The following is a 27,878-nucleotide window of genomic DNA, read 5'->3' as shown; positions in this document are numbered from 1 at the left end:
ATTCATTCAGCACACAGGTACTGAGTGGCTAACCACATGTCAGGCCCTGGGCATATAGAGACAACACAGGGAGCTTGAGAGTGCTGCATTTTAGCAAGGGGCACACACAGGATAGGTACGTCTGGGGGCTGGTGGCGGGATGCAGACTCACTGCAGGGTGGGAAGTGGACGTGGGTGCTGGCACGTGGGAGGCAGCAGTTCTCACTTTGCAGATAGAGACATGGAATCTTACCCCAGTCTCCTCAACCCCCTGTTCCACGTCCGGCCTCTCACATATACTCCCCCACCATCCCTGTCCCAAACCAAACTCACCAGCTCCTGTCCCAAACCTGCTCCTGCTGTCTTGTCTTACTAGCTCAGTCTGGAAACCTCAGGATCCAGGATGGGGAACATAATCTTCGAGGCCCAGTGCAAAATGAAAACATGGAGCTTCTTAATTAAAAAAAAAAAAAATTAGAATTTCAAGTCAGAGATAGCAGAATGGACAATCAAGCATGGGGCGTCTAAGCGCAGGGCTCTGTGAAGTCAGCCTGCCTGGCACCTCCCACCCGCTTACTTTCCCGTTCATTGACTTCCTGATCCTCTCATTTCCTTTCTATGTCTTAGGCTAGCCCAGGCCTCATGGGTCTCTCATGTGGACTGACTCCACCCTCCTTGATTGCCTCCTGGCTTCCAGCCTCCGGGTCCCAGTCTGTCTGAGAAATCTCATTCCCACCACACTCACCCAATGCCATTCACCTGGACTCCTGTCCTCTTAGACTCCTTGTCTTCAAACACTCCCTACAGTTCCCTGTTTCCATGCCTTTTGTTCAGAATTCAGTTCCTCTAAAAAATTCAGTCTTCCTTAGCCACCTCCTCCAGGAATACTGTCCTGATTTTCCAGTTGTGAATCTTGTATCACAAACTATTTGGGTCAAAGCACATAGTAACCTTCTGCCTTCACTCATAGCCATTTGTCTGCCCCCTCCCATAAACTTAAGATTCTAGAAGACAAGAATGGTCTTCATTGTAACTGCCCCAACACCTGACTGACAGATGCATGGTAGGGACTCAGTCAATACTTGTTGGTGCAGCTGTGGGCATCTTTTGCAGGTGTTTGGACATCCTGAATTGTGTGCACAGGGCTTGTGTTCAGGTGCATTTCTACTTATGTGTACATTTCCATCTCCATGCATGAGCAATCATGTTAGGTGCATACATGTGCATGGACATAGTGGTTTCTGTAGTCATGTGTAAGAACTGAAGGTACATGGGTGTACACAGTGGTGTGTGCGGGTGTATACCCAGGTCTGGTGGCAGATGTATGTGTGTGCATGACACAAAAGGATGTGTGCCTGGTCCCATGAGGTCAGGGTTGTGTCTGGACAAGTGCTGCAGATGCACTGTGCAAGGACATAGGCACCTGGTGTGTGTGCAGTGTGCACAGCTGCACATCCTGGCCGCAGGCAGGCCTGATGCCCGGTGAGCCCCCTGCAGCCGCTGAGCACAGGGCTTTGTTCCTCTGCCGAGAGCCGCGTGGTTTCGCGGTTCCTCGGTCTGGGCGTCTTGGACCTGCTGTGACTGGCGGCCAGGCGGCAGCAGTTGGGCTCCCTCCCGGGCGGGTGGAGCAGGATCGGCTCCCGTTACCGGCACGGGGTGGGGGTGGAGGGGGCGCCAGGCCATCCATCTTCTGTTATTACAGCGTAATGGGGCTGCTCGGGCGCCCGCCCATTTGTCATCAGCCTCGTTCGCTGATAACGGGCATTTGTCATCACTTTCCTCTGCACCAATGTCATCAGCACGGCTGACAGGGTGGGGGGCTGTGTGTATGAGCACAGGCGGGCACACATGCACGTGGGCCTTCTGGACACATGCTCGTGCACGCACACACATGCACTCGGAACTTGAGGGACATGCCGGTCCTGGGGGACACATGTCCCTATGAGGGGACTAAGGCTCCCTGGAGAGGACACACATGCAGATACATACAACAGTCTCATCTGTCAAGAACATATTTCCAGCTGGAGATCCTCTCCCCCAGTGGAAGAGCTGTGGGTTGTGGGGTAGGGAGGAGGATGTTCCTGGTTAATGGCAGCTAGAGTGCAGGTGGCCCTCTGCCAGCTCCCTGTGTGCACATGTGTGACATCAGCCACCAACATTTACTGTGCCCCTCATAGGCTGTACAGGCCTGAATGTGACTGTGTGTCCCATTGGCAACACAGGGACAGCCAGAGTCACAATCAGGCTGGGCGTGGTGGCTCACGCCTGTAATCCTAGCACTTTGGGAGGGTGAGACAGGCAGATCACAAGGTCAGGAGTTCGAGACCAACCTGGCCAACATAGCAAAATCCCGTCTCTTCTAAAAATACAGAAAAATTAGCCAGGCATGGTGGTGTGCGCCTGTAATCCTGGCTACTCAGGAGACTGAGGCAGGAGAATTGGGTGAACCTGGGAGGCAGAGGTTGCAGTGAGCTGAGATCACCCCATTGCACTCCAGCCGGGCAACAGTGTGAGACTCCATCTCAAAAAAAAAAAAAAAAAAAAAAAAAAGTTGCAATCAGGGCTCCCAGGACTCAGACACAAGGATGTTGGGGGAGTCTGCAGGGCTGGCTGGGATGAGGTGATGAGGTGGGGGCATGATGGGTGCTGGGTGGTGGGATGACTGGTCTGCACAGTGTCTTCCTCCCAACCCTCTAGAGACAGTGTGGTGTGGGAGTCACTCTTCCACTCCTGGCCCTGTTCAAGCTCTGAGTCTAGGCTGATCTGCAGCAAGAGGGACTTAGGAAAGACTGCAGAAAGAAATTCCTGCCTAGAAAGGGTGTGAGGCAGATTGGGGCAGCAAAACACTGGTAGTCAAGGGAAGCTTGGAAAGGAAGGAAGCTCCCCCACTTGTCTGTGTCCTATGCCCTCCAGATATGTCTTTCTGATCCACATTCACTTCAGGATCGCAGAGAGGACTCCATTAGCCCTTATTAGAGAAAGAAAGACTCTCGCCCCCATCTCTCTGGTTCCTGGTTGTTTGGCACATATTATGTGCTCAATAAATAGCTGTGGAATGAATAAATGATTGAAGATGGAGTGAATGGGGGAGGTGGGAGGTCCTCCTAGTCCCTCCCAGAATGGCTGCTAGCCACTAATGGTCAAAATCTCATCTTAAGCCCTCTCCCTAGCTCCCCTTTTCACTCCTGCAGTCCCCTAAATTCCCCTTCTCCCCCAGCCTCTCCCTCCTGGGCTGAGGGGGAGGGCTGGGGGGAAGTTCCCCTGGCAGAGCAGGGCTCGCTTGTTCCTTGTAAATGAAGACCATAATTAACATTAAATTAAGGTAATACAAATGAAGGCAACATAGAAGCTGACAAGATGAGCGTTTGGGGAGGCAGTGGGGAGAAGTGATTCATATTTTTAATTTACTGTATGGATGGGCCGTGTGGCTGGGGAGCAGGCGGCTCGCGTGGAGGGGGTGTCGCCCCGCGATGTTTGCTGGGCTCCGAGTGAGCACACAATGACTATTAAGCTCAACTGTCCATATAATGGGACAGACTCGACATGACACCCACTGGAGCACCAGGAACCTGGCTGGCCAAGCTGTAAATCCTGCCCACACTGCGCCCGCCTGCCCACCTAGCCAGCCTGGCCCAGGCCCAGGGCAGGACAGATGCAATCCCCAAGGAGCCTGAGAGGGGTCTTGGACCTGGGGAATCCAGGAGGCCAAGAGGGTCTGGGTTCCGCCCCAGAACTGGGGGCACAGCAAGGTCAAATTCTGAATGTGTTGGGGTGAGACAGACCCTGGCATCCCCACTTCAGCACACTGCCTTGGTGCCAGGATGGGGCTGGAGCCTGGGGCCCCCGACATGGTCCATCTCAGAAATTGAACAGAAGACGCTGCTGTTCCATCCCAAAGAGGGTAATTATTCACTGCTGTCACCATCACTGTCATCACCACTCACATTTGCCAAGTACCACCCCCGAGCACTTTTTTTTTGAGACAGGGTCTCACTCTGTTGCCCAGGCTGGAATACAGTGGCACAATCACAGCTCACCGCAGCCTCCAACTTCCTGGGCTCAGGTGATCCTCTCATCTCAGCCTCCCAAGTAGCCAGGATTACAGGCACATGCCACTAGATCCAGCTAAATTTTGTATTTTTTTGTAGAGACAGGTTCTCATTCTGTTGCCCAGGCTGGTCTGGAACTCCTGGGCTCAAGGAGTCCGTCTGCCTCGGCCTCCCAAAGTGCTGGGATTGCAAGGCATGAGCCACCATGCCCAGCCCCCTAATTCCCCAGCACTTCTAATCCATTCACCTCTCCCAGCAATCCTATGATGATATTATCCCTGTTTCACACATGGATAAACTGAAGCTGAGAGATGGGGAGTAACTTGATCACAGAGCTTGTAAGTGTCCACTGCCTTATGTTGAAAGACTAAACCTCAGAGTCTGGGGCAGCCCCTGGATCCAGTAAACTCCGTGCGATGAACGGAGAGCATCCCAGGCAGCCATCATCCATGGGACCGTGAGACTTTAGACACAGAGCTCTTTGGGGACTTGGGGTGTGTGTGTGTGTGTGTCGACATCCACCCTCACTCCAGCCAGAAGAAAGGTGCTACCAACTCCGTGGCAGGCAGGGAGTCCTGCTTACTCACTCTGCAAACGGGGCTGAAAGATGCTTGTCCCTGGGATGAGAGATGCAAGTGTAATTTAGGTTTTGATATTATGAAAGTCTCGCTGCTCTAAAACAGCAGGGCACTCGGTGCCTCATTAATAAAGGATAAACTCGGAGTCTATTTACAAGGCGCTTTTTGGGGTTATTTACTCTCCAATATACATATGTAATGTTGTGCATACTTACCGCTAGGTACGACTCTTCCTTCCAGCCTGGGCTTCCATCCTGGTGAGGTGGTCCCTGCGGGGTGGGGAGGGTCACCGGGCAAGAGCGGGGATCTGAGAGGCCATCCCTGGGAGTAGGGAGGCTCCACGGGAAATGACAAGTCCCGTGGAGGGAGGGGATTCACAGAACTGTAGAGCTGGAAGTAGAAAGGGCAGAGGGCCCACCCCATCTGCCTCTCCTACTGCTGCCCACTCTTCCTGAAGCCACTTGTGCTCGCTTGCCCTGCTGTCTCCAAGGCCAGTACCTTAAAAATAAGGTACTACAACCACCATGTATCCATAAACATTGACACAGAAGGGATGTGGTCCTTGGGCTCCACTCTGCTGCTGGGCATTCAAGGCTGTCTTTCCAGCACCCTTCCCTCTGTGCCAGGCTGGAACTCCTGGGCTCAAGTGACCTGCTCTCCTGGGCCTCCCAACATGCTGATACTGCAAGGCTGAGCCACTGCACTTGGCCCTCTGAGGATTTTTTTTGAGACTGAGTCTCGCTCTGTCAGGAAGTTGGAGTGCAGGGGCGTGATCTCAGCTCACTGCAACCTCCACCTCCCAGATTCAAGCGTTTCTCTGCCTCATCCTCCTAAGTAGCTGGGACAGTAGGCATCAGCCACCATGCCTGGCTAATTTTTGTATTTTTAGTAGAGACGGGGTTTCACCATGTTGGCCAGGCTGGCCTCAAACTCCTGACCTCAGGTGATCTGCCCACCTTGGCCTCCCAAAGTGCTGGGAATACAGGTGTAAGCCACCATTCCTGGTCCCCTGAAGACTTCCAATCCATTCACCTCTCCCGGTGTCCTCACAACCATCCTATGAAGATATTATCCCTATTATCTCCATGGCAGCCTCCCTCACCAGGGCCCTGCCCTGACCAGATCATGCCTATGCTGGGAAGAGCTTCCTCAGCTTCTGAAAAAGAGCCCCTCCCAACCCAGTTCCTATCAAGTACGTCCTGTGCAACTATGCACCCAATCCTACGCCACCCTTGTCACAGCTTTGCCACCCCCCCCATTCTGTGCCCAGCAGAGCTTGGAATTGTTGATGTCTTTTTCACACCAGGGTGCAAGGGCTCTCTCCTAGCTCCTTGTGCCTGCAGCTACCCCGCACCCCCTTTCCCCGTGGCTCCCACCTTAGCCTGCTCTGTTTACTTGGCATGCAGCGTTGCGATGAAAATCTGGCCAGTCATCACTTGTGGTGGAGTTCTGTTCTCACCCCCCTTTTATAAATGAGGGAACACTTAGAGCTTAGGGGGCACACCCAGGCCATACGGCCAGGAGGGTGCCACTTGGGGCTTTAGCCCAGATTAGGGTTTTCACCTTCACAAGCCTCCTAGAGGCTCCTGGGTCTCCACGGCCTGTCCCAGCCCCTCTGCTCCGTGTGGGCCCCAACCAGCCCATGACCTCCAAACAGGAGCGTGGATTTCCTCTCACTGCTGGACCTGTTTGCTCATGGAGTCACCGAACATCCAACATCTGCCGCCCTGGACCTGGGCGTACAGCCTGGGTGGGTGAAGGCGTGTGGGGGAAGGGAGGCCTCACCTTGGTTACAGACTACAGTTCATTCACAGGGGAGCTTGGAGTTAAGGCTGCCCACTCACCCTCCATCCTGTGAACTGCAAGGCTTTCTTTCTGCACCTGTCAGCTCCTGTGACGAGGTGTGTGTGGCCCCAGGCCCAGTCTGGGTGTGGTGATGTGTGATGTGACATGTGTGTGGTGGGTGGGAGTGGGGCAATGTCAGACCACCACCTGGCCTGGGCAGTTTGGACCAAGGAGGCATCTGGTGGCTATGAGGAGATTGCGGCCTTGCTGCAGGCAGCCCTGGGTGAAGGTATCAGGATCTATCAAGTCCCTTGGGAGCCCCCGGGACCCAAAAGGACATCATTACCCTTGGGGTAGAGCTCATGGCTGCTCCTAGGCCTCAAGGCCTGTGACTCAGTGGGAGGAGGGCGGTGCTCATGTATCTCTTTCCCAGGCTCAAAGCTGTGGGAGAGCTGACCTGGATGGTGCTGGACAGAGGGAGGATGGCAAGCTGGAGGACCCATCCATCATTGTTGGTGAACAATGAGCCATCACAACCTTAATTAAAGATGTAATTACAGCAAATACATTCTGGGCTGCGAATGAGCGACGGATGGCAGGAAGGCACCTTGTGGCCCACAGCCAGGAGACGCTGCTCCCCTAACACTCCCCTCTCCAAGCTGGGGAACCCTTCCCTCAGCATCTCTCCAAGCGGGTTACAGGGTGGCCTGGTGCCTCCAGAGAGGAAGGACTGAGGCTGGAGTTGGAGGTTGGTCAGGGGCCGGTGTCTAGAGCCTGGCTGGAGAAATAAGAGTGGGAAGGAGGCTGTGCAGCTGGGGCGAGGACCTGGGCTGGTGCCCGGGTCTCAGCCAGGAAGAAGTGGGTGCTTCTGCGCGAGCGTAAGAGAGCACTAAGTGGGATTTCAAGGCACTCATGCTTGGGGGTAACCAGGCCCCTGTCAAGGCCCGGGGTGGGGGTGTCCAAGAGCCAGGCCTAGGGGATTCAGCCTACAGACCAGTAACCATAGCAAGGCTCTGGTGTGCCATATTGTCTTTTTGGTCTGGCCTAAGCTTCAGGGACTCTCCTGGGGGCTGATTTGTCTTTAGCTGGGGGTCAGGATATAGGGCAAGGGTCTGGCCACCTGGAGGGAGGAGAGACGGGCTCCTGTGGCCGACCTGGCTTCTGCTGCTCTCCCCTGCAACAGGGCTGGCCCTTGCTCCACAGCTCCAGCCTGCGACCACATCTAAAGTTGCAGACATTGGTTGTCCTTGGGAGGCCTGGGGCTCAGGACACCTCTTCCTCTCCTGAGGATCCCAAGGCCTGTTTGTCCTGGGCCTCCACCCCCACCTACCCTCAGGGGACAGGAAACCCTGAGCACAGGGTCAGATCACTCTGAGACCAGCCTGCACTGTGACTACTCCAGGGCCAAGGCAGGAAAGCCTGCCCCATTGGGAGCCTGGTGGCCTCAGCCTCTTAGCCCTGCCTGCTGTGGTGGCCTCTGGCCAGATCCTTTGGGGTGTGTGGGCCAACCCTGTTGGGGAGAGGGATGGGTGGGGAATGGTGGGAGCCCAGGCAGGCAGGCAGAGGGGCGGAAGGAAGGCCCCTGACAGCAGGACAAATGCTTGTAATTTTATAACCAATCACAGTGTGTCCGTGGGGGGCCGTTTGTGCTTCCACTCAGGACCAATCAGCCTGACAGAGCTATGAGTCCGCCTGAGTGAATGTGAGCAGCTCCCCCCACTACTTACTGCAATCTCATTACCCGTCCAGCCCAAGACTGGCCAGACCTGTGTGGCTGCAGGGAAGGGGGAGCCACCCAAGCCCAGCAGAACCAGGCCAGGCCAGGGTGGGCCTGGGGCCAAGAGGGCAACGTCGGTGGGTGGCCTTGGAGACCCAGTGGTTCAGAGGGAGGGGGAGGAAGGAGGCGGAGTCTCCATAAACAACCAACTGGGTGCGGAGCATTTAGGATCCAGAGAGGGGCTAAGCCCCTGCCCTCAAAGGGCTTGCAATCTGCTCTGGGCAGATGGAAGATGACAGATGGATGGGTCCTGGGGAAAGTGGGGCTGAAGAGACAAGTGTTCAAAGTACAAAAAGGAGACTAAAGGCCATGGAGAGAGGAGTAGAGTTCTAGAGCCAGGCTGGCACTGGGCAAGGGGCTAGAAGTTGAGAGTAGGTGAGAGAGGGAACAGCAACGAGAGCCAGCTTAGGAGTGCATGTAGAGCTCAGGCAAAGAGAGATAGGGGCAGGGGAGAGAGAAACACCCACCCATGGGAGGGAGAAGGGGGCAGCCAGGGGAGGGCTGGGCTGGCCAGTGGTAGATATTAAAGAATGGCCTTGCTGGATCTGGATATTTGGCTCTGGGGATGGCTATGTGCCCATTAGTCTCTCTAATTGTCAAAAATCTAATTTAGTGTCTGGAGCCCGGGCCGGCCTCAGGTTAAGTGGAGGGAAGCAGGACTAGTCATAAATCTGCCCCCACAGCCCAGGCTGGTGCTAATTCTGCAGTTAACTGAGGGGTGAGGTGGGCACAAGATGGGATAGGCAGGGCTCTCGAGAGGGAGTGGTCCTGCATGCCAGCCCCCATGTGATAGGTTATAGACAGGCTCTCCTCTTTTGCAGGGGGCTCATTCGGACCATCCAGGGGAAGTGCCTCACATGTGACGTGAGCTCAGGGACAGGAGTTTCTTAAGGGTCTGCATGGCTAGGATTGTCAAACTGTCAGCCCTCTCTCCTCCTGGACCCATTCAAGGTCTACATGGGCTCTGCTCTTGGAAAATGCCCGGTGACTGTCAGTCACGGGTGGGAAAGGCACATTTCCTCCATGAAATCATGAGCCTTTGTTGAGGAAAGGGAGATGGGGAATTCACACTATGTGACCAAGTCATCCAGTGACTGCTCAGGATGGCCCCAATGGTGAGAACCAGGTAACATTCACCTGAGCTGCTTGGGGAGTCATGCCCCATTCCTTAGTGGGGAGAACACACTCCCCACTGGGCTGCTCAGCCTCTCCTTCTCCGGGCCCAGGTTCACGAGGTGCCTGGGGGCCTGGCCAGCCCCTGAGGACCTCATGCAGCCTGAGGTGGTGCTGGTGGTGGAGGGGAACTCCAGCTCAGGCTTAATAATGACCTTGCTCCCCTCAGAGTTGCTAATTGAAAGCAAGGGGTGTAGTAGGCGCAGCGGGAGAGGTGGGGACTGAGAGGGTTCCCTGAGAGGCTCTGCTTCCATAGGGGGAGGAAAACAATTTCTCCTGGTTTCAGCTCTGTCTCACCAGGCACCCACTCGGCCTCTCCTGCTGCTAACGAAGTGCCTTTAATTAGCAGCCTAATAAAATGCTCTTAATTGGCAAGAGCCAATCAGGAAGAAGAGAGGTCTCCTCCCCTTAGTCATTGCCGATAGTGGCTATAGGTTTAAAGCTATAGGTTTAAAGGGGGAAGGGATTCCTGGCCCAGCCTGGCAGTAGGAAACCACAACTATGAAGCGGAATCTTCCCAGGGCAGGCTCTAGACCCCACCCTTCCTGGGTGAGAGATCTGACAGGGTTTGAGGGTGAGGCCCACAAACCCTTAGGCTCAGCTTCTGCTCAGAAGCCCAGCTTGTGAGGGACATAACTGAGCAGATACCAGTGGCCCCAGAGTAGTTACCCTGACACCTCCCTCCCTTTCTCTCTCTCTCTCTCTGGTGCTGCCTGTCCTTATTAGGGAGGAGACTTCAGTGTAGTTTTTGGGCAATGTGGGTCCCTTTCCTTGATCCTCAGTTTCCTCATCCACAAAGAGTTGAGTGCACCCGACGCTCTGACATTCTTCCAGCTCTGGCAGGGAGGGTTTGGCATAGGAGCCCCGATGCTGACCACAGTGGGAGACTGCTCTCATGGCCAGTGGTCAGTCTAGACAAGACAATGAGACTACAAGGCTGATGGAAGCCAGGGAATCTTGGTCATGTGGGAGGGTTATTAATACAAAAAGCCCATAGATTTTAAAACAAGGACGGGTCAATTTTGGCAAGGATCCTGTGACACTAGAGAGGGGAGGGGGACAGGACTAAGTGGGAGAAGAGTCCCATTTGGCCAATGCCTGCAACCTTGTACCTCTCTCTGTCTGAAGGAGGGAAGGGTGATTTCACTTAGGAACTGCAATGTCATATACCAGATGGTCAAGGGTACCTTCATTCTTACAGCATGTTGGAGTCCCTCTGGAAACTGCTCCCAGATGTGAGCTTGCTTGCCTATAAAGTGATCAAATGGGATGCAGGGGAAACTCGTCTTTTCACCTGCAGAAGAAAAATGTAAATTCTGCATTCAGGTTGGGCCGTGGTTGGCTAAGGTGACCAATTCGCAAATGAGACATGACTCTGGCTTCAATTTAACTCAATGTGGAACAGTAGTAGGTGTATGCCAGGGACCCCGTGCTCATCCATAGCATCCATCCCTGCTTTCTCTCAATCTTGTTTTCTCACGTCAGATTATCTGCAAAGGCATTCTATCTGTGCACTCCCTCAGTCTGAATACTGAAAAATGTATTGTCCTTTTTGATGCTGGGGCAAGCAAACAAGACACTTAGAAAATGCACTTTAATCTTATATTTGTGATTTAAGTTACTTTTTTTCTGAACAGTTAAAAAAAAAAAACCAAAACGCACTCTATTACCATGATCCTAGGTTGTGAACATATTGGTACATTGACTACACATCACCATAACATAATCACAAAAGTCAAAGCAGTCAGTACTTAAGAGTCTAGAGAACAAAGAGCTGAACCAGCTGACAGCTCTTGGGGAAGCTCACATGTGTTGCCAGGCCTGTCCCATAGTTGGAGTTCACCAGCCATCCCTCAGAGCTGTCTGGGTTGGGCTTGAGTGGTCACTGCTTTGCGAAAGCTGTTCATTTCCTTGGTGCTCAGAGGCCTAATGTCCTAGTTGGTCTTTTCCTTCAGTGTCCAAGAAGGGGAAGGGTTAGTAGGGGAGGTAACACTTTAAAGTACAACTTACTACACCGATCCTTAATACAACACACACAACCAATCAGGAGCTAAGAGCACGAGCACCAGCTGTGCTGGATGGAAAGCACATATTTTAGATGTCATCTGCCTCCAGGACATTTTAGATCATAGGTACTCAACTTTCAACAGAAGGGGTTTCTAAAGATCAATGCATTAAGTTCAACCTGAAACCAGGCAACCATCATCATCCTCTTTTGATTTCTCTCTTCAGCTCCAAGGATTCTGACACCACAGATGAACTACAGGTAAAGAAGCAAAACTCAGTTTTATTTCCTTAAGAGATGCTCTCTTTCTGACACTATGTTGACACTGTGGTTAAAGTAAGGAGGTCTGTCTGTTGGTGTCAGCTGTATGGAGGAAGACCAGGGAGGCCGCAGCCTAGGCCTCAGGGCTGCACTAATCTAGGTTGGATTACTCTGCTTCAGGCTGGAGGGTGTTGCCATCTAAGGCAAAAAGGAAATGCTGAGAAGGTCAACTCTACCAAGGTATATAATCCAATTCTAGGAATGAAAAAAATTGCCCTGATTACTTCCACTATTCCCCACCCCTCCCACCTTTGTTTCCCCACACAATCAAGTGCTAAGTAGACAAACTACAGCTCTTCAGACCAATGGTACCAGGAGTTGGCAAGGGGAGACTGCAGTTTTTTTTTTTTCTCTGTAGCTTTAGACTGTACAGAAGAAAAATAAAAAAGGACTGTTCTTACTCAAGCCAAAAAAAAAAAAAACAAAAAAACAACAGAATGATTTAGGGGTCTCACAGTCTTTTCTAGTTCAGAAACAAGTTATGAGAGCCGGACTTTATTACTTGTCAGTAGAGATCCAAAAAGAGTTCCTGTGTCTAAAGTTAGGAGACACCAGAAAGAATTTTGTCAAGCAAACCTTGTGACAAACGGCCTTCCATCTGTAATTAACATCCTTTCAGGCTGCATACAGAAAAGGATGTTCTCAGCAGTGAAATACACACATGTGCAGCAAGGCATGCTGGTCTTGTCCAAGTAGCCCCAGTGTGCACCAAGAGGTCACGTGTCTGTAACAGGTACATGCACACCTCCTCACCTGCCTTCCAAGGGGTTTCAGCTTGTCTTTAAGAAAGTTTTCCTTTAGGCCCTACGTTGGAAAGTAAATTTTAGTGAGAAGAGACTAATCTACAAAGGGGACACCTTCAGTTCTGTTTCTACCACTCCTTGGAATGTGCTGAGACTTTGTCTCTTTTGTTTTAAAAGGTCAAACTTTACATTTATTCTAGCCCAGTTGGGGATTAGTGATAATCAATTCCCACTGAAATCATGCAGAGATAGTAAGTAGGGTTTACCTTCTCTGGAAATGAACTTTTACTTACCTGATTATTTCTTCTACAGTGAACTGGTAAATGACCCCCAGAGCTGAGAAATGTGAACAATTCAAGTTTTTCAGACCACTTAACTTCATTCCCATTTCCATCAGCGGCAGAGAGGATAACTTGGAGGATATCCTCAACTGGGCTAATGGCTCCACATCTGCAGGGTCCACCCGGATCGCCTCTGTGATGTACTGGACATGTTTCAAAATGGTCTTAGAAACAATATTCTTTCAACTGAACCTAGATTGGAGAGCAAAACCCTGGGCACCAATAAACATTCAACAGCTTCCACTTTGTAATAGCAGCATATGTCAGAAGGGCTAGTAAAGTTATGGCTATTGGACAGTATTTTGAGACAGCTCGAAACCCATGCCTTTTAAATGTCTGACCTATGTGTTTTTCAGGGATGACAGCCCTCTCCCTTCATCTACAGCAAAATCCTTATGCAATCAAAAAACCATTAATAGTAAACACAACAGATGAGGAACCCTGATAGTGGCCAGGTAGAAAACATTTCTCTGTAGCATTTAGGTAGTGGGGAAGGAAATTATATTGAGAAAATATTTCCTAGGCAATGATGTATCACTACACTGGGAAATATTTTCTCAATATAACCTGGAACTAAAAGCTTAAAAGTACCCATAAAGCAGGAAAGGTAGAATGCATATGCATAAACTGCCTCTCAATTTGCAGTAACAACAGTCAGTTTGGGTACACCTTGGGAAGAGGATACCTTCTTGCCAACCAGGGGCCTCTGCTGGGTGCACCCTATACTACTGGAGATAGCTCATGCAGGTCCACTCCTGCCTGGGGAGACCAGATGGGTGCACATTAATAGTATTCTCTGTGCTCCCAGATTGGTGTGGCACAGGTGCCCTTGCACCTGAAGCCCACTAGCATGGCAGCTCACACAGCTACTTTCTGAGTGGCCAGGTTTGCCTGGCCTTTGCTGAGGTCCAGCTGTTTATGCTGTTCACCAATTGCCACAGACATTTTACTGGATGGGGAGAGTGAAGAGCAAAATAAGGTCAGGAGGAGGAAGAAAAGGCAGTTTTTGCCACATTAATAAACCCTGTGTGCCAAACTTCACCCTGATCCTCTCTCTTGGGCAGCTTTGCCCTTCTGCAAACACTGGGTGTGGGAGAAGCAGAAGGAAGGTTCTGCAGTGCAAGGTTCACATGGTGAGATCAATTTTTGAGAGATGATATTTACTGGCAAAAAAAAAAAAAAAAAATCAGTGTTTTCTCCTGACCATCTCTCTTATGCTACTTTGATCATGGTCTTGGCAAAGATACAGGCACCTGGGTACTCACAGGCCCTGATGAGGAAATTGGAGGTGGAAACCATTATGCAGAATGCACCAAGCGACTGTCTTTGGCCATTTCAAACCTTTCTGTAGGCTGAGCCTTAATAGTGATTTAAGATGAAGTACAACGCTTTTTATTACACACCTAATTGTTAATGAGAGGAAATGCAATCAGCAACTCCTTTCCACACTCTACATGGAATCAAGGAGACTGCTGAGTCCAGAAAAGATACAGCCATTGATGGGAGCCCAGGAAACTTCTGCTTCCCCCGCCCACCCATCCTCCTCTTGGGTGTGGGGAAGGAGAGAGAAGAGTTGCAAATATGAAGAGAGTATCATGTCCAAGAATCCACTGTTGCCACAGGGTCACTTGCAGCAAAGGCCTGGGTCTGAAATCTTGACTGAACAGCATTTAACTCTTGCAAGTGTTGCATTTTCTGGCTGATCTGCCTCATGCTAAAGGAGGACACTCTCTTCATATACTTTCTTCTCAGGTGGAGCAGAGAGAGAAAAGAGTTGTTGAAGGGGAGTGGGAAAGTAGAAGGGAAGAGGAACAGAAACAAAGAGAACAGGCAGGAGGCCCAGATCTTCCAGTGCATACACTCCTGTTTTCTTTTTTTTGCCCCAGAGGCTATACAGAGAGCTCTGTCTCCTCTTAAGCACAGTGGGGCTGCGCTGCTCTGGCCAGGTGCTTCGCATTCCTGCATTAACATGGAGATACTGGGCACTATCTGGCTTGAAGCTGCATCCACCCCCCATCCCCTAGAAGTGGGTCTTTCCCAGCAGGCTATACAGGGAAACTAGTTCTTCTGCTTAATGGCAAAGCAAGAGAGATTGTGGCAAAACACTAAATATATTTATAAGTCATCTTTGTCTGGAACCAATGGGAAAAAACTAGGTGCAGAGGGGAAAGGAGGAGGGGAGGGGAGGTTTAAAAGTTCCAATCATTCACAAAAGATAGAAGACATCTTCTGATAGCAGCACTGAGCAGTCAGCTATGCTGAGTAGACTGTCCTGAGCCGACTGCAGACCAACTGTGTCCCAACAGGAGTTTCAAAGCCCTGTTCCTTGGCTAGTCCGGAGAAACTGGGCAGTAGTTTGATTGTTACTGTTGTTGCTTGTCCTGGTATTGGCAGATACGTTAAATACCACAACTTTAATGGGTCCTGTGTGAAAACAGAGCAAACAGTCATTAGCCCCTTTCCCGGTATTTCTTACTTGCTTGAAGAGAAGAGAGCATTCACTTAGTTGCCAATGGGGAAATGGCTTAGAGGGGTCCTTCCTAATGCCGGCTCTTCGCCTATGCCATGCAGGAGCTTCTGTCTAAGGTGACCTGGCCTGATTGGGAAGTTATACTAAAGGCAGGGCTTGCTGACATGCTCAGCGCTGTGGTATTCAAGCAGAGTGACTCTGATGTCATGAGGCTGAGAGTGACCATGCTTGGCTTAGCTTTCACCTACCCTGTAGAATGGCAGAGCAGGGGTGATGGATGGCTCTGTGGGCTCTGCCTTTGATTGGCCATGAACATGGTGGTCGCACTAACAGAAGTGGGGGAATCGAGGAAAGCTGGCTTGGCTGAGTGGTTGGGGGGTACCAGCAAGGTAAATGAGGGGACGGTGTAGTTGAGGATGTGAGCACTAGAAGGGCTCTTGGCTAACTTCAAGGACAGCTGTGTGAATGGCAGCTGGAAATGTGGCCTGGAGACTAAGGCAGAGGCTTGGACGGGAGACAAAAATTTGAGTCTTCTACATTGAGATGAGAGCCAAGCCTTGGGAAGAGAGAAGGCAGCCAAGGAGGGGACCTCAGGTAAGGAAGAAAAACCAGAGGCAGGCTGAGTGTGGTGGCTCCCACCTGTAATCCCAACACTTTGGGAGGCCAAGGGAGGTGGATTACTTGAGCTCAGGAGTTCAAGACCAGCCTGGGCAACATGGTGAAACCCCCATCTCTACCAAAAAAAAAGAAATAGAAAAAATTAGCTGGGCATGGTGTCATGTGCCTGTGGTACTCAGGAGGCTAAGGCAGGAGAATCACTTGAGCCTGGGAGGTGGAAGTTGCAGGGAGCTAACACTGTGCAACTTGGGTGACAGGAGTGAAGCCTTGTCTCAAGAAATAAAATAAAAATAATGAGAAAAGCCACAGAAGACTCTTAGGAGAGATATCTATGTCTCAGGAGTAAGGGGGAAGGAGGCACAAATAATCAGAGAGCCAGGAAGAATATTAAAAATGGCAAAGTGACACAGAAGTCTAAGGAAGAGAAAATTTTGGGCAAAAGGCAGAGGTAGGTATGTGGAGACTGCAATATTAATACTAATGGCCTCTTTTTCCTGAGGGCATGCTATGTACACGGAACTGGACAAAGCACTAGGAATTTTCCATACAGTATCTCCATGCAGCCTTCACAGGGCTCTGTGAGGTGAGTGCTGCCCCTCATGTTACTCATCAGGAGATTCAGGCTCTGGGAAGTTATTTGTCCAAGGGCACACAGCCTGTGAGACCTGGTTGAGGAATGAGGAACCGTGTCTCCTGTGAGAGAAAGGGGTGCTGAGGCAAGCCCAGTTGGGCGTGAATCACTGCCCTCAGCAGGAACACTGGAAAGAGAGATGCAGAAACATGTAGCGAATGTGTACTTCTGCTACAAGAACTGAGGCACACGTGGGAAATACTAATGATAGCAATGCTCCTCAGCAGTATTCGAACTGGTTAGAACACCAGGTACAATATGAATATACCATAGTATGTATGGACAACCTGGATATTTTAGGGTCTTCCCCTGCCTGAGAGGGAGGTTAGAGACTTGAGTAGGAGGACACATGGAGTTCTCACCAACTTCAGAGGTCAAAAGACAGGTCGTCTTTTTGGAGGGTTGAGGAATGGGAATAGGGCTATAAAAGCTACTTTTTATATTCCTTTTAAAATCTGCCCTTTTATTTATGTGTCAGTGTGAACTTTCACCAAGAGATCTTTCCAGTCACATATTAGACTTCAGAGTGCCTACTTGGCTTGAAAGGACACTATTGTAGGTATTGTTTGATCTGGGAACTTAAATATCACAGGCCTTTGCGTCATTACAGTACTTAGGTTTTCAAACTGATTCAAATCTCATTTTATTTTCATAACAATGCTACTAGATAACTGGGGCAGGAATGACGAGGCTTACCACATAAGTAGGACCCTAGAATCATCTAGAACTGAGGCGGGCTACCTTGGTGAAAGGCATTGTCCACTATGGCAGCTTTAGCCCTGTCTCACATTGCCTGCTTCCTTGGCTTTACAGGACTTGAGGGACACAAATGGCAGGACAAAGCTCCATGAAATAGCAACACCTTATAGCTAATATCCCGTCTCCTACCCATAGTGTTATGTACATAATAGATTTTTATACCTGGGCAAGTATGAGGTCAGTGTATGGTTATTTATCTGGAGATGTAGGTGTATGTTCGAGAAGGGGAACGGGGGGGTTCAGCTTGGGCAGCTGGATCATTTAGGAAGTCCCAGATGAGGATTGTGTCATCGTGTGAACTACTGACAATCTGGAATTCATCAAACTGGAGTCGAAAAACTCTTCCGGAATGCTCCTAAAGAAGTAGAAACAAAAAGGGTAGGAACTTGAATTACTCAAAATCAATAGGACACCAATTCAGCAAGATGTCAAAAGGAGTCTACAGAAAGGCTATGATTTGCTGTTAATTTTCTACCATTAAGTTGTTTTCAAAAATAGAGAAAATTTACTTTGGCTAAAGGCAGAATGGAAAAGTCAAATACTAGGCAGCTGTAAACAAAGTAATATTCTTTGACCAAGACATGCTAAATAGCATGCTATTAATAGCTTCTTATTGCCAACCCTTTTAGGCTTAGGCTGGATGACGGCATTCCTTAGTACCTCACTGGTTTTTATCTTCTCTAAATGCCTTCTATAGTCAGAGGTCACGGGTTGGTGAGCAATAAGAAGTAGTATACTGCTAAATGTTTATCAACTGAACTTCACTACTTTGTAAAACCACTGGTAGACTTCCACGGCATTAAAAACTCTTACCATGGCCAATTATAAGCTAGTCATAGTCAATCAGCTTGCAAAATTCACGAATATCTAATAGCTGGCTCTCATAAGTATGACTATGGGTCTGTTCTAGCATACCACTGGCAGTTACCACAACCCAGATGAAGATGTACAATGTTTCCAGCATACTGGAAAACAATCTTCACATCCCTTACTAAATAATGTTACCTTCACTCCACTCCAATTTTATCATCATCATCATCATCATTTTTAGAGACAGGTCTTGCTTTGTTGCTCAGACTAGTGTGCAGTGGTGTGATCATAGCTCACTGTAACCTCAAACTACTGGGCTCAAGTGATCTTCATGCTTCAGCCTCCCAAGTAGTGAGGACTATAGATGCATGCCACCATGTCTGGTTTGTTTCTTGTAGAGATCAGGTCTTGCTATGTTGCCCAGGCTGGTCTTGAACTCGTGGACTCAAGCAGTCTTTCTGCCTTGGCCTCCCAAAGCTCTGAGATTATAGGTGTGGGCCACTGTGCCTGGCCCAATGTTGTTATTAATTTGTTTCATCTTTTATTGAATTTCCTATAAATATAACCATAGGGTATGTATTCTTTTGTGCCTGGTTTTTTTTTTTTTTTGAGACGGAGTCTCCCTCTGTCGCCCAGGCTGGGGTGCAGTGGCACAATCTCAGCTCACTGCAACCTCTGCTTCGTGGATTCAAGCAATTCTCGTACCTCAGCTTCCCGAGTAGCTGGGATTACAGGCACGCGCCAACACACCCACCTAATTTTTGTATTTGTAGTAGAGACAGGGTTTCACCATGTTGGCCAGGATAGTCTCAACCTCCTGACCTCGTGATCTGTCCGCTTCAGCCTCCCAAAGTGCTGGGATTATAGGCGTGAGCCACCACATCTGGCCCATGCCTGGCTTCTTTTAGTCAACATTGTAAGATTCTTCTGTGTTGCTGCATGTAAAACAGTGGTTCATTCTTTTTTATTACTGGTTGATATTCCACTGTATGAATATACTACAATCCATGTATTCTCTTGTTGGTGGTCATATGGGCTAATTATAGTTGATGGCTATTATAAAACAAAGCTGCTATGAACATTTATGTACGTGTCTTTTACTGAACATATGAACTCATTTCAACTAGGAGTAGACTTGCTGGGCCATGGGGTAGGTGAATGTTTGGCTTTAGAAGATACTATGAAACTGTCATGAGAACAGCATGAAAAAAAAAAAGAAGATACTATGAAACAATTTTTTAAAAGTTGTGATTGATACTCACATCAACGGTTTATCAGAGTTCCAGTTACTCCACATCTTCACCAATAATTGATATTGCCAATCTTTTACATTTCAGTTGTGTTGGTAGGTTTGTAGCAGTATTTTATAATTTTAATTTGCATTTTTCTTTGTGAAGTTGAGGAAAAGCCTCTCTATCCCTTATTTGCTTAAAGTTTTTATCATGAATGGGTGTTGAATTCTGTCAAATGCTTTTATTGCATCTGTTGATGAAAGCATGTGATTTGTCTTCTGTAGCCCCCTGATGTGATGGATTACATTAATCGATTTCTGAATGCTGAACCAGCCTTGCATACCTGGCATAAATCTCACTTGGTCACAGTGTACAATTCTTTTCACACATTGTTAGATTTGATTTGCTAATATTTTGTTGAGGATTTTTTTTTTTAAATTAAGAGTTACTACATTTTACTGGCACATTTTCAAATATTTCAGAGATTGTGAAATTACTAAACATAAGGGCAAAAAAAAAAAAAAGACCATACATGGCTGGGCATGGTGGCTCACACCTGTAATCCCAGATTTGGGAGGCAGAGGCAGGCAGACCACCTGAGGTCAGGAGTTCGAGACCAGCCTGGCCAACACGGCGAAACCCAGTCTCTACTAATAACACAAAAATTAGCTGAATGTGGTGGCAAGTACCTGTAATCCCAGCTGCTTGGAAGGCTGAGGCAGGAGAACTGATTGAACCTGGGAGGCGGAGGTTGCAGTGAGTTGCATGCCAGCCTGGGCAACTCTTGTCTGGATGGGGAGGGAGGGAGAAGCCCATATGCCTGAATCAAATATTTATTTGTTTATTTTGAGACAGAGTTTATTTATTTGAGCCAGCTTTTAGTCTTGATATACTCCATTGATTTCCTGTTTTCAATTTCATCGATTTCTGGTCTAGTTTTTATTTTTTTCTTCTACTTACTTTGAATTTAATTTGCCCTTCTCTTAGTTGACTCTAGTGGAAGCTTACACTACTGATTTTTTTTTTTTTTTTTTTTTTTGACAGAGTTTCGCTCTTATTACCCAGGCTGGAAGTACAATGGCGGGATCTCGGCTCACTGCAACCTTCGCCTCCTGGGTTCAAGCAATTCTCCTGCCTCAGCCTCCCAAGTAGCTGGGACTACAGGCGTGCGCCACCGTGCCCAGCTAATTTTTGTATTTTTAGTAGAGACAGGGTTTCACCATGTTGACCAGGATGGTCTCCATCTTTTGACCTCGTGATCCACTTGCCTCGGCCTCCCAAAGTGCTGGGATTATAGGCGTGAGCCACCGCGCCCGGCCACACACTATTGATTTTAGATCTTCTTTTCTAAGCTGTGAATTCAGAGCTATAAATTTCCCTCTAAGAGCTGCTTTCACTGCATCCCACAAATTTTGATAGTTGTATTTTCATTTTTATTCACTTTAAAATACTTTTCAAAACATCATATGTATCCCATAAATACATAAACCTACTATGTACCCACAAAAATGAGAAGTAAAAATTTAAAAAATTCATTTCAATTTCTCTTGAGATTTCTTTCTTGACCTACGTGTTATTTAGAAGTGTGTTGTTTAATCTCCACATATTTTGGGATTTTCCAGCTTTCTTTCCATTACTGAATACCACTGTAATCTGAGAGCATATGCCATAACACTTCTATTCTTATAAATTTTTTAAAGCACATTTTATGGCCCTGACTGTGGTCTGCCTTGGTGTAATTTCCTTGGGAGCTTGAGAAGAATGTGTATTCTGCTGTTGCTGGATGAAGTATTCTATAGACGTCAATTCTATCCATTTGACTGATGGTACTGCTGAGTTCAACTATGTTCTTACTGAATCGGCTGCCTGCCAGATCTGTCCATTACTGATAGGGGGTGCTGAAGTCTCCAACTAAAATGGTGGATACATCAATTTTCCTTGCTTCTGTGTTTTGCCTCATATGTTTTGATGCTCTGTTGTTAGGTGTGTACACATTAACAATTATTCAGTCTTCTTAGAGAATTGGCCCCTTTATCATTACACAACACTTCTCTTTATCCCTAATAATAGTCCTTGCTCTGAGGTTTGCTCTCTCTGAAATTAATACAGCTACCCCAACTTTCTTCTGACTAGTGTTAGAATGGTCCATCATGGCTAGGGCTGCCATAACAAAGTATGGCATACACTATGGGGCTCAAAAAATAGAAATTAATTTTCTTAAAGTCTGCAGACTAGAATTCCAAGATAAAAGTGTTGGCAGAGTTGGTTTCATTCTGAGGCTTCTTCCTTTGACTTATAGATGGTCATCTTCTCCCTTTATCTTCACATGGTCTCTGTGTGTCCCAATCTCATCTTCTTATAAGAACACCAGCCATAATGGATTAGGGCCTGCTCTAATGACTTCATTTAAACTAATTCACCCTTGAAAGCCCCTATAAGTCCAAATACAGTTCGCATTCTAAGGTAATGGTGGTTAAGACATCAACATATAAATTTTAGGGGGACACAATTCAGCATATGACATGTGGTATATCTTTCGCTAACCATTTATTTTTAATCTGTGTCTTTACAGTTAAAGTAGCTTTCTTGTAGACAACATATAGCTTAGCCTTGTTCTTCAAATCGCTCTAGTGATTTCTATTTTTAAATGTGATGTAGGAAAAATACAAAGAAAACCACACCAAGACACATCATAATCACATTGTTGAAAACAAATGATAAAGAGAAAATCTTAAAAGCAGCCAGAGAAAAAAGATACATTACGTAATAGAAATGAGTGACTTCCAATTTCTAGTCAGAAACCAAGCCAGAAGAAAATGAAATGACATCATTAAAGTACTGAAAGACACTGTCAATCTAGAATTATTATTATTATTATTTTTTTTGAGACAGGGTCTCACTCTGTCACCCAGGCTGAAGTGCAGTGGTGCATGTTCATGGCTTACTGCAGCCTCAGTCACCCAGGCTGATATGATCCACACACCTCAGTCCCCCAAAAGTAGTTGGGACTATAGGCATGTGCCACCATGCTAGCTAATCGTTGTATTTTTGAAGAGAACGAGTTGCCATGCTGCCAGGCTGGTCTTGAACTCCTGAGCTCAAGTGATCCACCTGTCTCAGACTCCCAAGTGCTGGGATTACAGGTGTGAGACACCATGCCTGGCCTATAAAGAATTCTTTAGCCAGCAAAAATATCTTTCAAAAATGAAGGCAAAATGAAAACTTTTTCAGAGCTGGGCACAGTGGCTTGTACCTGTAATCTCAGCTACTCAAGAAGCTGAGGCAAGAGGATTGATTATGTGAGGCCAGGAGTTTGAGAACAGTCTGGGCAATAAAATGAGACCCTATCTAAAAAAAAAAATAAAGAAAGAAAGAAAATTAGCCAGATATGGTGGCACAAGCCTGTAGTCAGCTATGTGGGAGGCTATCAGGAGGACTGTTTGAGCTCAGGAGTCCAAGGCTGCAGTGAGCTGTGATGATGCCACTGCATTCCAGCCTTGGCCACAGAATGAGATTCCATCTCTTAAAAAAAAACAACAAAAAGAACCAATAAATTTTCCAAGTTAAACAACAGGTGAAAGTATTTGTCACCAGGGCACCTGCATATATGAAATGTTAAAGTAAGTTCTTTAAGCAGAAGGAAAATGATACCAGATGGAAACTGAATTTATACAAAGGAATGGGAGGCAACAGAAAACATAAATGTGTGGGTAAAAATAAACTCTCTTTTTTCCATCAAAATTTTTCTTTAAAAAATGAGTTTGGGCTGGGCAAAGAGGCTCATGCCTGTAATCCCAGCACTTTGGGAGGCTGAGGTGGGTGGATCATAAGGTCAGGAGTTCAAGACCAGCCTGGCCAAGATGGTGAAACCCTGTCTTTAATAAAAATACAAAAAAATTAGCTGGTGTGGTGGCAGGTGCCTGTAATTCCATCTACTTGGGAGGCTAGGGCAGAGAACTGCTTGAATCCAGGAGGTAGAGGTTGCAATCAATGAGCAGAGATCATGCCACTGCACTCCAGACTGGGTGACAGAGCGAGACTCCGTCTCAAAAAAAAAAAAAAAAAGACGGCTGATTGTTTAAAGCAAAAATAACAAGTGCTGTGGGGATTATAACATATTTAGAAGTAAAATCTATAGCAACAATAGCATAAAGGATGGGAGGGGAAAATGAGAGTATAGTGTTTTAAGTTTCCTACATTATACACGAAGTAGTACAATATTATCTGATAGCAGACTGCAATAAATAGTATTGTAAACCCTAGATCCGTCCCCACAAATTAGTAAGATATAACTAAGAACCCAAAATAGGAGCTAAATTGAGATCCAAAAAAAAAAAAAATCAATCTCTCTCTCTATATATGTATATATGTAATATATAGAGAGAGCAGAAAAACGGGAGGGGGGAAAAAAGGGAAAAATAGAAAATAAGTAGTAACATGATAGATTTAAACATAAACATAAAAATTACATTAAGGCAGAGATGGTCAGACTGGATTCAGAAAAAAAAAAAACAAGGCCCAACTATATGCTGAATATGAGAAATTCATTTTAAACATAAAGACACAGGTATATTAAAAGTAAAAGAATACAGGCCGGGCGTGGTGGCTCACACCTGTAATCCCAGCACTTTGGGAGCCCAAGGCAGGTGGATCACGAGGTTAAGAGATTGAGACGATGGTGAAACCCAGTCTCTACTAAAAAATACAAAAATTAGCTGGGCGTGGTGGCACACACCTGTGGTCCCAGCCACTCAGGAGGCTGAGGCAGGAGAATTGCTTGAACTCAGGAGGCAGAGGCTGCCGTGAGCCGAGGTCGCGCCACTGCACTCCAGCCTGGTGCCTGGTGACAGAGCAAGACTGTGTCTCAAAAGAAAAGAAAAGAAAAAGAACATAACAATGTTTATATCTAATATCAAAGCATTAATTTCCCAAAACAAAGAATACTATGAACATTCAAGAAGGACATATCATAATGTCAAAAAGTCAGTTAATCACTAAGACAGTAATTGTAAGCATGCAGGTACCCAATAACAGAGCTTAAAAATACAGGAAGCAGCCGGGCATGGTGGCTCATGCCTGTAATCCCAGCACTTTGGGAGGCTGAGGCGGGCAGATCACCTGAGGTCAGGAGTTAGAGACCAGCCTGTCCAACATGGCGAAATCCTGTCTCTACTAAAAATACAAAAAATTAGCCAGGCATGGTGGCAGGGTCCTGTAATCCCAGCTACTCTGGAGGCTGAGGCAGGAGAATCGCTAGAACCCAGGAGGCAGAGGTTGCGGTAAGCCGAGATCGAGCCACTGCACTCCTGCACTCCAGCCTGGGTGACAAGAGTGAAACTCAGTCTCAAAAGAAACAACAAAAAAACCCCAAAACCATGAAGCAGGCCAGGTGCCGTGGCTCATGTCTGTGATCCCAGTACTTCGTTGAGGTTGAGCCCAGGAGTTCTAGACTAGCCTGGGCTATGTGGCAAAACCCTGTCTCTACAGAAAAATATAAAAAAATTAGCCAGACATGGAGCATGCCTGTGGTCCCAGCTACTCAGGAGGTTGAGGAAGGTGGACTGATTAGTGCATGGGAGTCATCATTGTTCCACTGCACTCCAGCCTGGGTGACATAGTGAGACCATGTCTCAAACAAAAACATGAAGCAAAAGCTGTCATAACTTAAGAAAAAATAGACAAATTCAAAACTATAGTGGAAGACATAAAAATTCCTCTCTCAATAATTGGTAAGAACAAACTGAAAAATCACTAAGGATACAGAAGACCTAAATATTATAAACCAACTTGACTTAATTGACATTTTTTTGGGATGTAGCTAAAGTAGTGATTAGAATTACTTCTAAAACATTTATGCTCAATTGATTATATTTAAAAAAAGGTTCAAAATCAATGATCTTAGTTTCTACCTTAAGAAGCTAGAAAAAGAAAAAAAATCAATGAAATGGAAAAAGGAGACATGACTATGCTCCTACAAACATTAAAAGGATAAGGGAATATGATGAATAACTTTATTTCAATAAATTTGATACTTTAGATAAAATGGCCAAACTTCTTGGAAGACAAAGTATTAAAGTTGACTTCGGAAGAAATATTAAATCTGAAGAGTGCTGTATCTAAAGAAATTGAAGTTGTAATTAAAACTTTCCACAAAGAAAATTCCAGGCCCAGATGCTTCACTGGTGAATTCTATCAAACATTTAAAGAAGCATAATATTACAAAGGCAAACTCTTAGAAAACAGATGAGGGAACACTTCCAAAATTATTTTCTTAGGCCAACATTATCATGACAGTCAACTAGAGACACAGAAAACAAAGCAGCAAAACAATATCCCTTAAAAACACAGATGCATACACACAAAAGTCCTTAAAAAGAGATCAGCAAAGTGAATCCAACAACATAAAAAAGGCTTATACCTCATGAACAAGTGGGGCTTATACTGCAAAGGATTTAAAACTAAAAAAATTCACTGTAATATACCAATTAACAGAATAAAAGTGAAAAAACGTATGATAAACTCAATGGATGTAGGAAAAGCATTTCACAAAATCCAACATGCATTCCTCATAAAAACTCTCAGCAATCTAGGAAGAGAAGGGAACTGCCTAATCCCCTGATAATGGGTCACTATGAAAAACCTACAGCATATCTATATATACATATACATATACATGAAATGGTGAAAGACTGAATGGCTTTTGCTTAAGATTGTGAACAAGAAAGGGACATTCACTCTTACCAATTGTTTTTAACACTGTATTGGAGGTCTTAGCCAGGGCAATTAAAAAAAATATCGAAACAAACGGTACACAGATTGGGAAATAAGAAGTAAAAGTGTATTTCTGTATATTTGCAATAAACAATCAGAAATCAAGGTTTAAAAATAACTTTCCCAATAGCATTAAAAATTCAAAATACTTAGGGATAAATGTGACAAAAGATGTGCAAAACCTTTACACTGAAAACTATAACATGGCTGAGAAATTTAAAAAGACCTAAACAAATGGACAGATAAAGACTCAAAATTGTTCAGAAGTTACGATTTTCCAAACTGATCTAGAGTCAACACAAGTCCAACAAAAATCCCAGCAGATGGTTGGGTCTCAGGTTTATAATCCCAGAACTCTGGGAGTCTGAGGTAGGAGTACTATGTGAGGCCAGGAGTTTGAGACCAGTCTGGGCAACACAGTGAGACCCCATACCTATGTATTTATTAAAAAATTAAAAAAAAATCTAGCAGACTTTTTTTGGTTGAAATTGACAAATTGATTTTAAAATTCACATGAAAAATCAAAGGCCCAAGAAAAACTCTGAAAAAGACAAAGCTGAAGGACTCACACTACTTGACTTCAAGAGTTAGTAAAAAGCTGCAGTAATCAAAAGAAAATTATATTGGAATCAAGATAGACAAAGACAAATGGAACAGAACAGAGTCCAGAAGTAGACTCACATATACATGGTTGATTCATTTTTGACAAAGCGATAAAAGCATTTCTAAAGGATAGTCTTTTGAATAAATGGTGCTGGAACAACTGGATATTCATGTGTAAAAAAGCCCAACCCTTTTATCTGTATCTTGTACCACATGAACAGATGAACTCAAAATGAATCACAGACCAAAATATAAACTGAAAAACTATAAAACTTAGAGAAGAAAACACAAGGAAAAATCTTTGTAACTTTGGATTAGTCAAAGGTTTTTTTTTTTTTTGAGATACAATAACAAGTAATATATACCACAACAGAAAAAGTTAATACAGTGAACTTAAATTAAGAAGTTGGTTTCTGAAAGACACTTCTAAGAAAACAAAGAAATGAATTATGAATGGGGAGAAAATATTTGTGAATCACATCTGATAAAGCATTTGTAACTTAGACTAAATCAAAGAATCTCAAAACTCAATAACCACTCAATTAAAAAATGGGCAAAAGATTTTAACACACTTCACCAAAGGAGATATACACATGGCAAAGAGGCAGATGAATAGATGTGCAGCATTATTAATAATTAGAGACAGACAAATTAAAACCACAATGAGGATGACTAAATTAAGACTGTGCTCAGTACTGGCAAGAACGTGGAGTAACTGGAACTCTCATACACTGCTATAGCATAATGTAAAATGGTAAACCACTGTGAAAAAGAGTTTGGCGGTTTTTAAAAATTTTAAACATAAACTTAACATATGACCTAGTCATCTGCTTCTAGGTATTTAAATAAAAGCAAAAAGCATAAATTCATCCTAAGACTTTTATGAATTAATCCCAAGACGTTTCTATGTTTACAGAAACTTTGTTAATAATAGCCAAAAATGGGAAACAATTAGTGAATGGGTATTGTTACAATACAATAGAATACTACTTAGCAAATTTTCAAAAGAAATGAAATAATTGATGGGTGACTCTCAAAAAAAATTGTGCTTAGAGGCTGGGCGTGGTGGCTCATGCCTGTAATCCCAGCACTTTGGGAGGCTGAGGTGGGCAGATCACGAGGTCAAGAGATTGAGACCATCTTGGCCAACATAGTAAAACCCCATCTCTACTAAAAAAAAAACCCAAAAATTAGCTGGGCACGGTGGCATGTGCTTGCAGTCCCAGCTACTCG

General features: G+C 46.1%; 1 protein-coding gene across 4 annotated transcripts in view; it reads right to left on the bottom strand.

Moving 5' to 3' along the window:
• Positions 1-14,617: 14,617 nt before the first annotated feature.
• BTRC (beta-transducin repeat containing E3 ubiquitin protein ligase) overlaps positions 14,618-27,878 on the bottom strand; it is a 193,104-nt gene continuing 179,843 nt past the window's right edge. For 3 of the 4 annotated variants that reach the window (XM_032281359.1, XM_032281364.1, XM_032281361.1), the window contains 2 exons: positions 17,392-17,584; positions 14,618-15,175 (listed from right to left, as the gene is read on the bottom strand). In XM_032281359.1, coding sequence (XP_032137250.1) covers positions 17,423-17,584 — 162 coding nt within the window. In that variant the 3' untranslated portion in view covers positions 14,618-15,175; positions 17,392-17,422. The remainder of the gene's footprint in view (positions 15,176-17,391; positions 17,585-27,878) is intronic. The other variant, XM_032281365.1, reaches the window with a different exon arrangement.

The sequence above is a fragment of the Sapajus apella genome, unplaced genomic scaffold, assembly GCF_009761245.1.
Source record: "Sapajus apella isolate SASKATOON/1434 unplaced genomic scaffold, GSC_monkey_1.0 scaffold13, whole genome shotgun sequence".
In the NCBI taxonomy this organism is placed as follows: Eukaryota; Metazoa; Chordata; class Mammalia; order Primates; family Cebidae; genus Sapajus; species Sapajus apella.
Note: the sequence above shows the minus strand (reverse complement) of the source record. Positions and strands in the feature narration are given on the sequence as shown.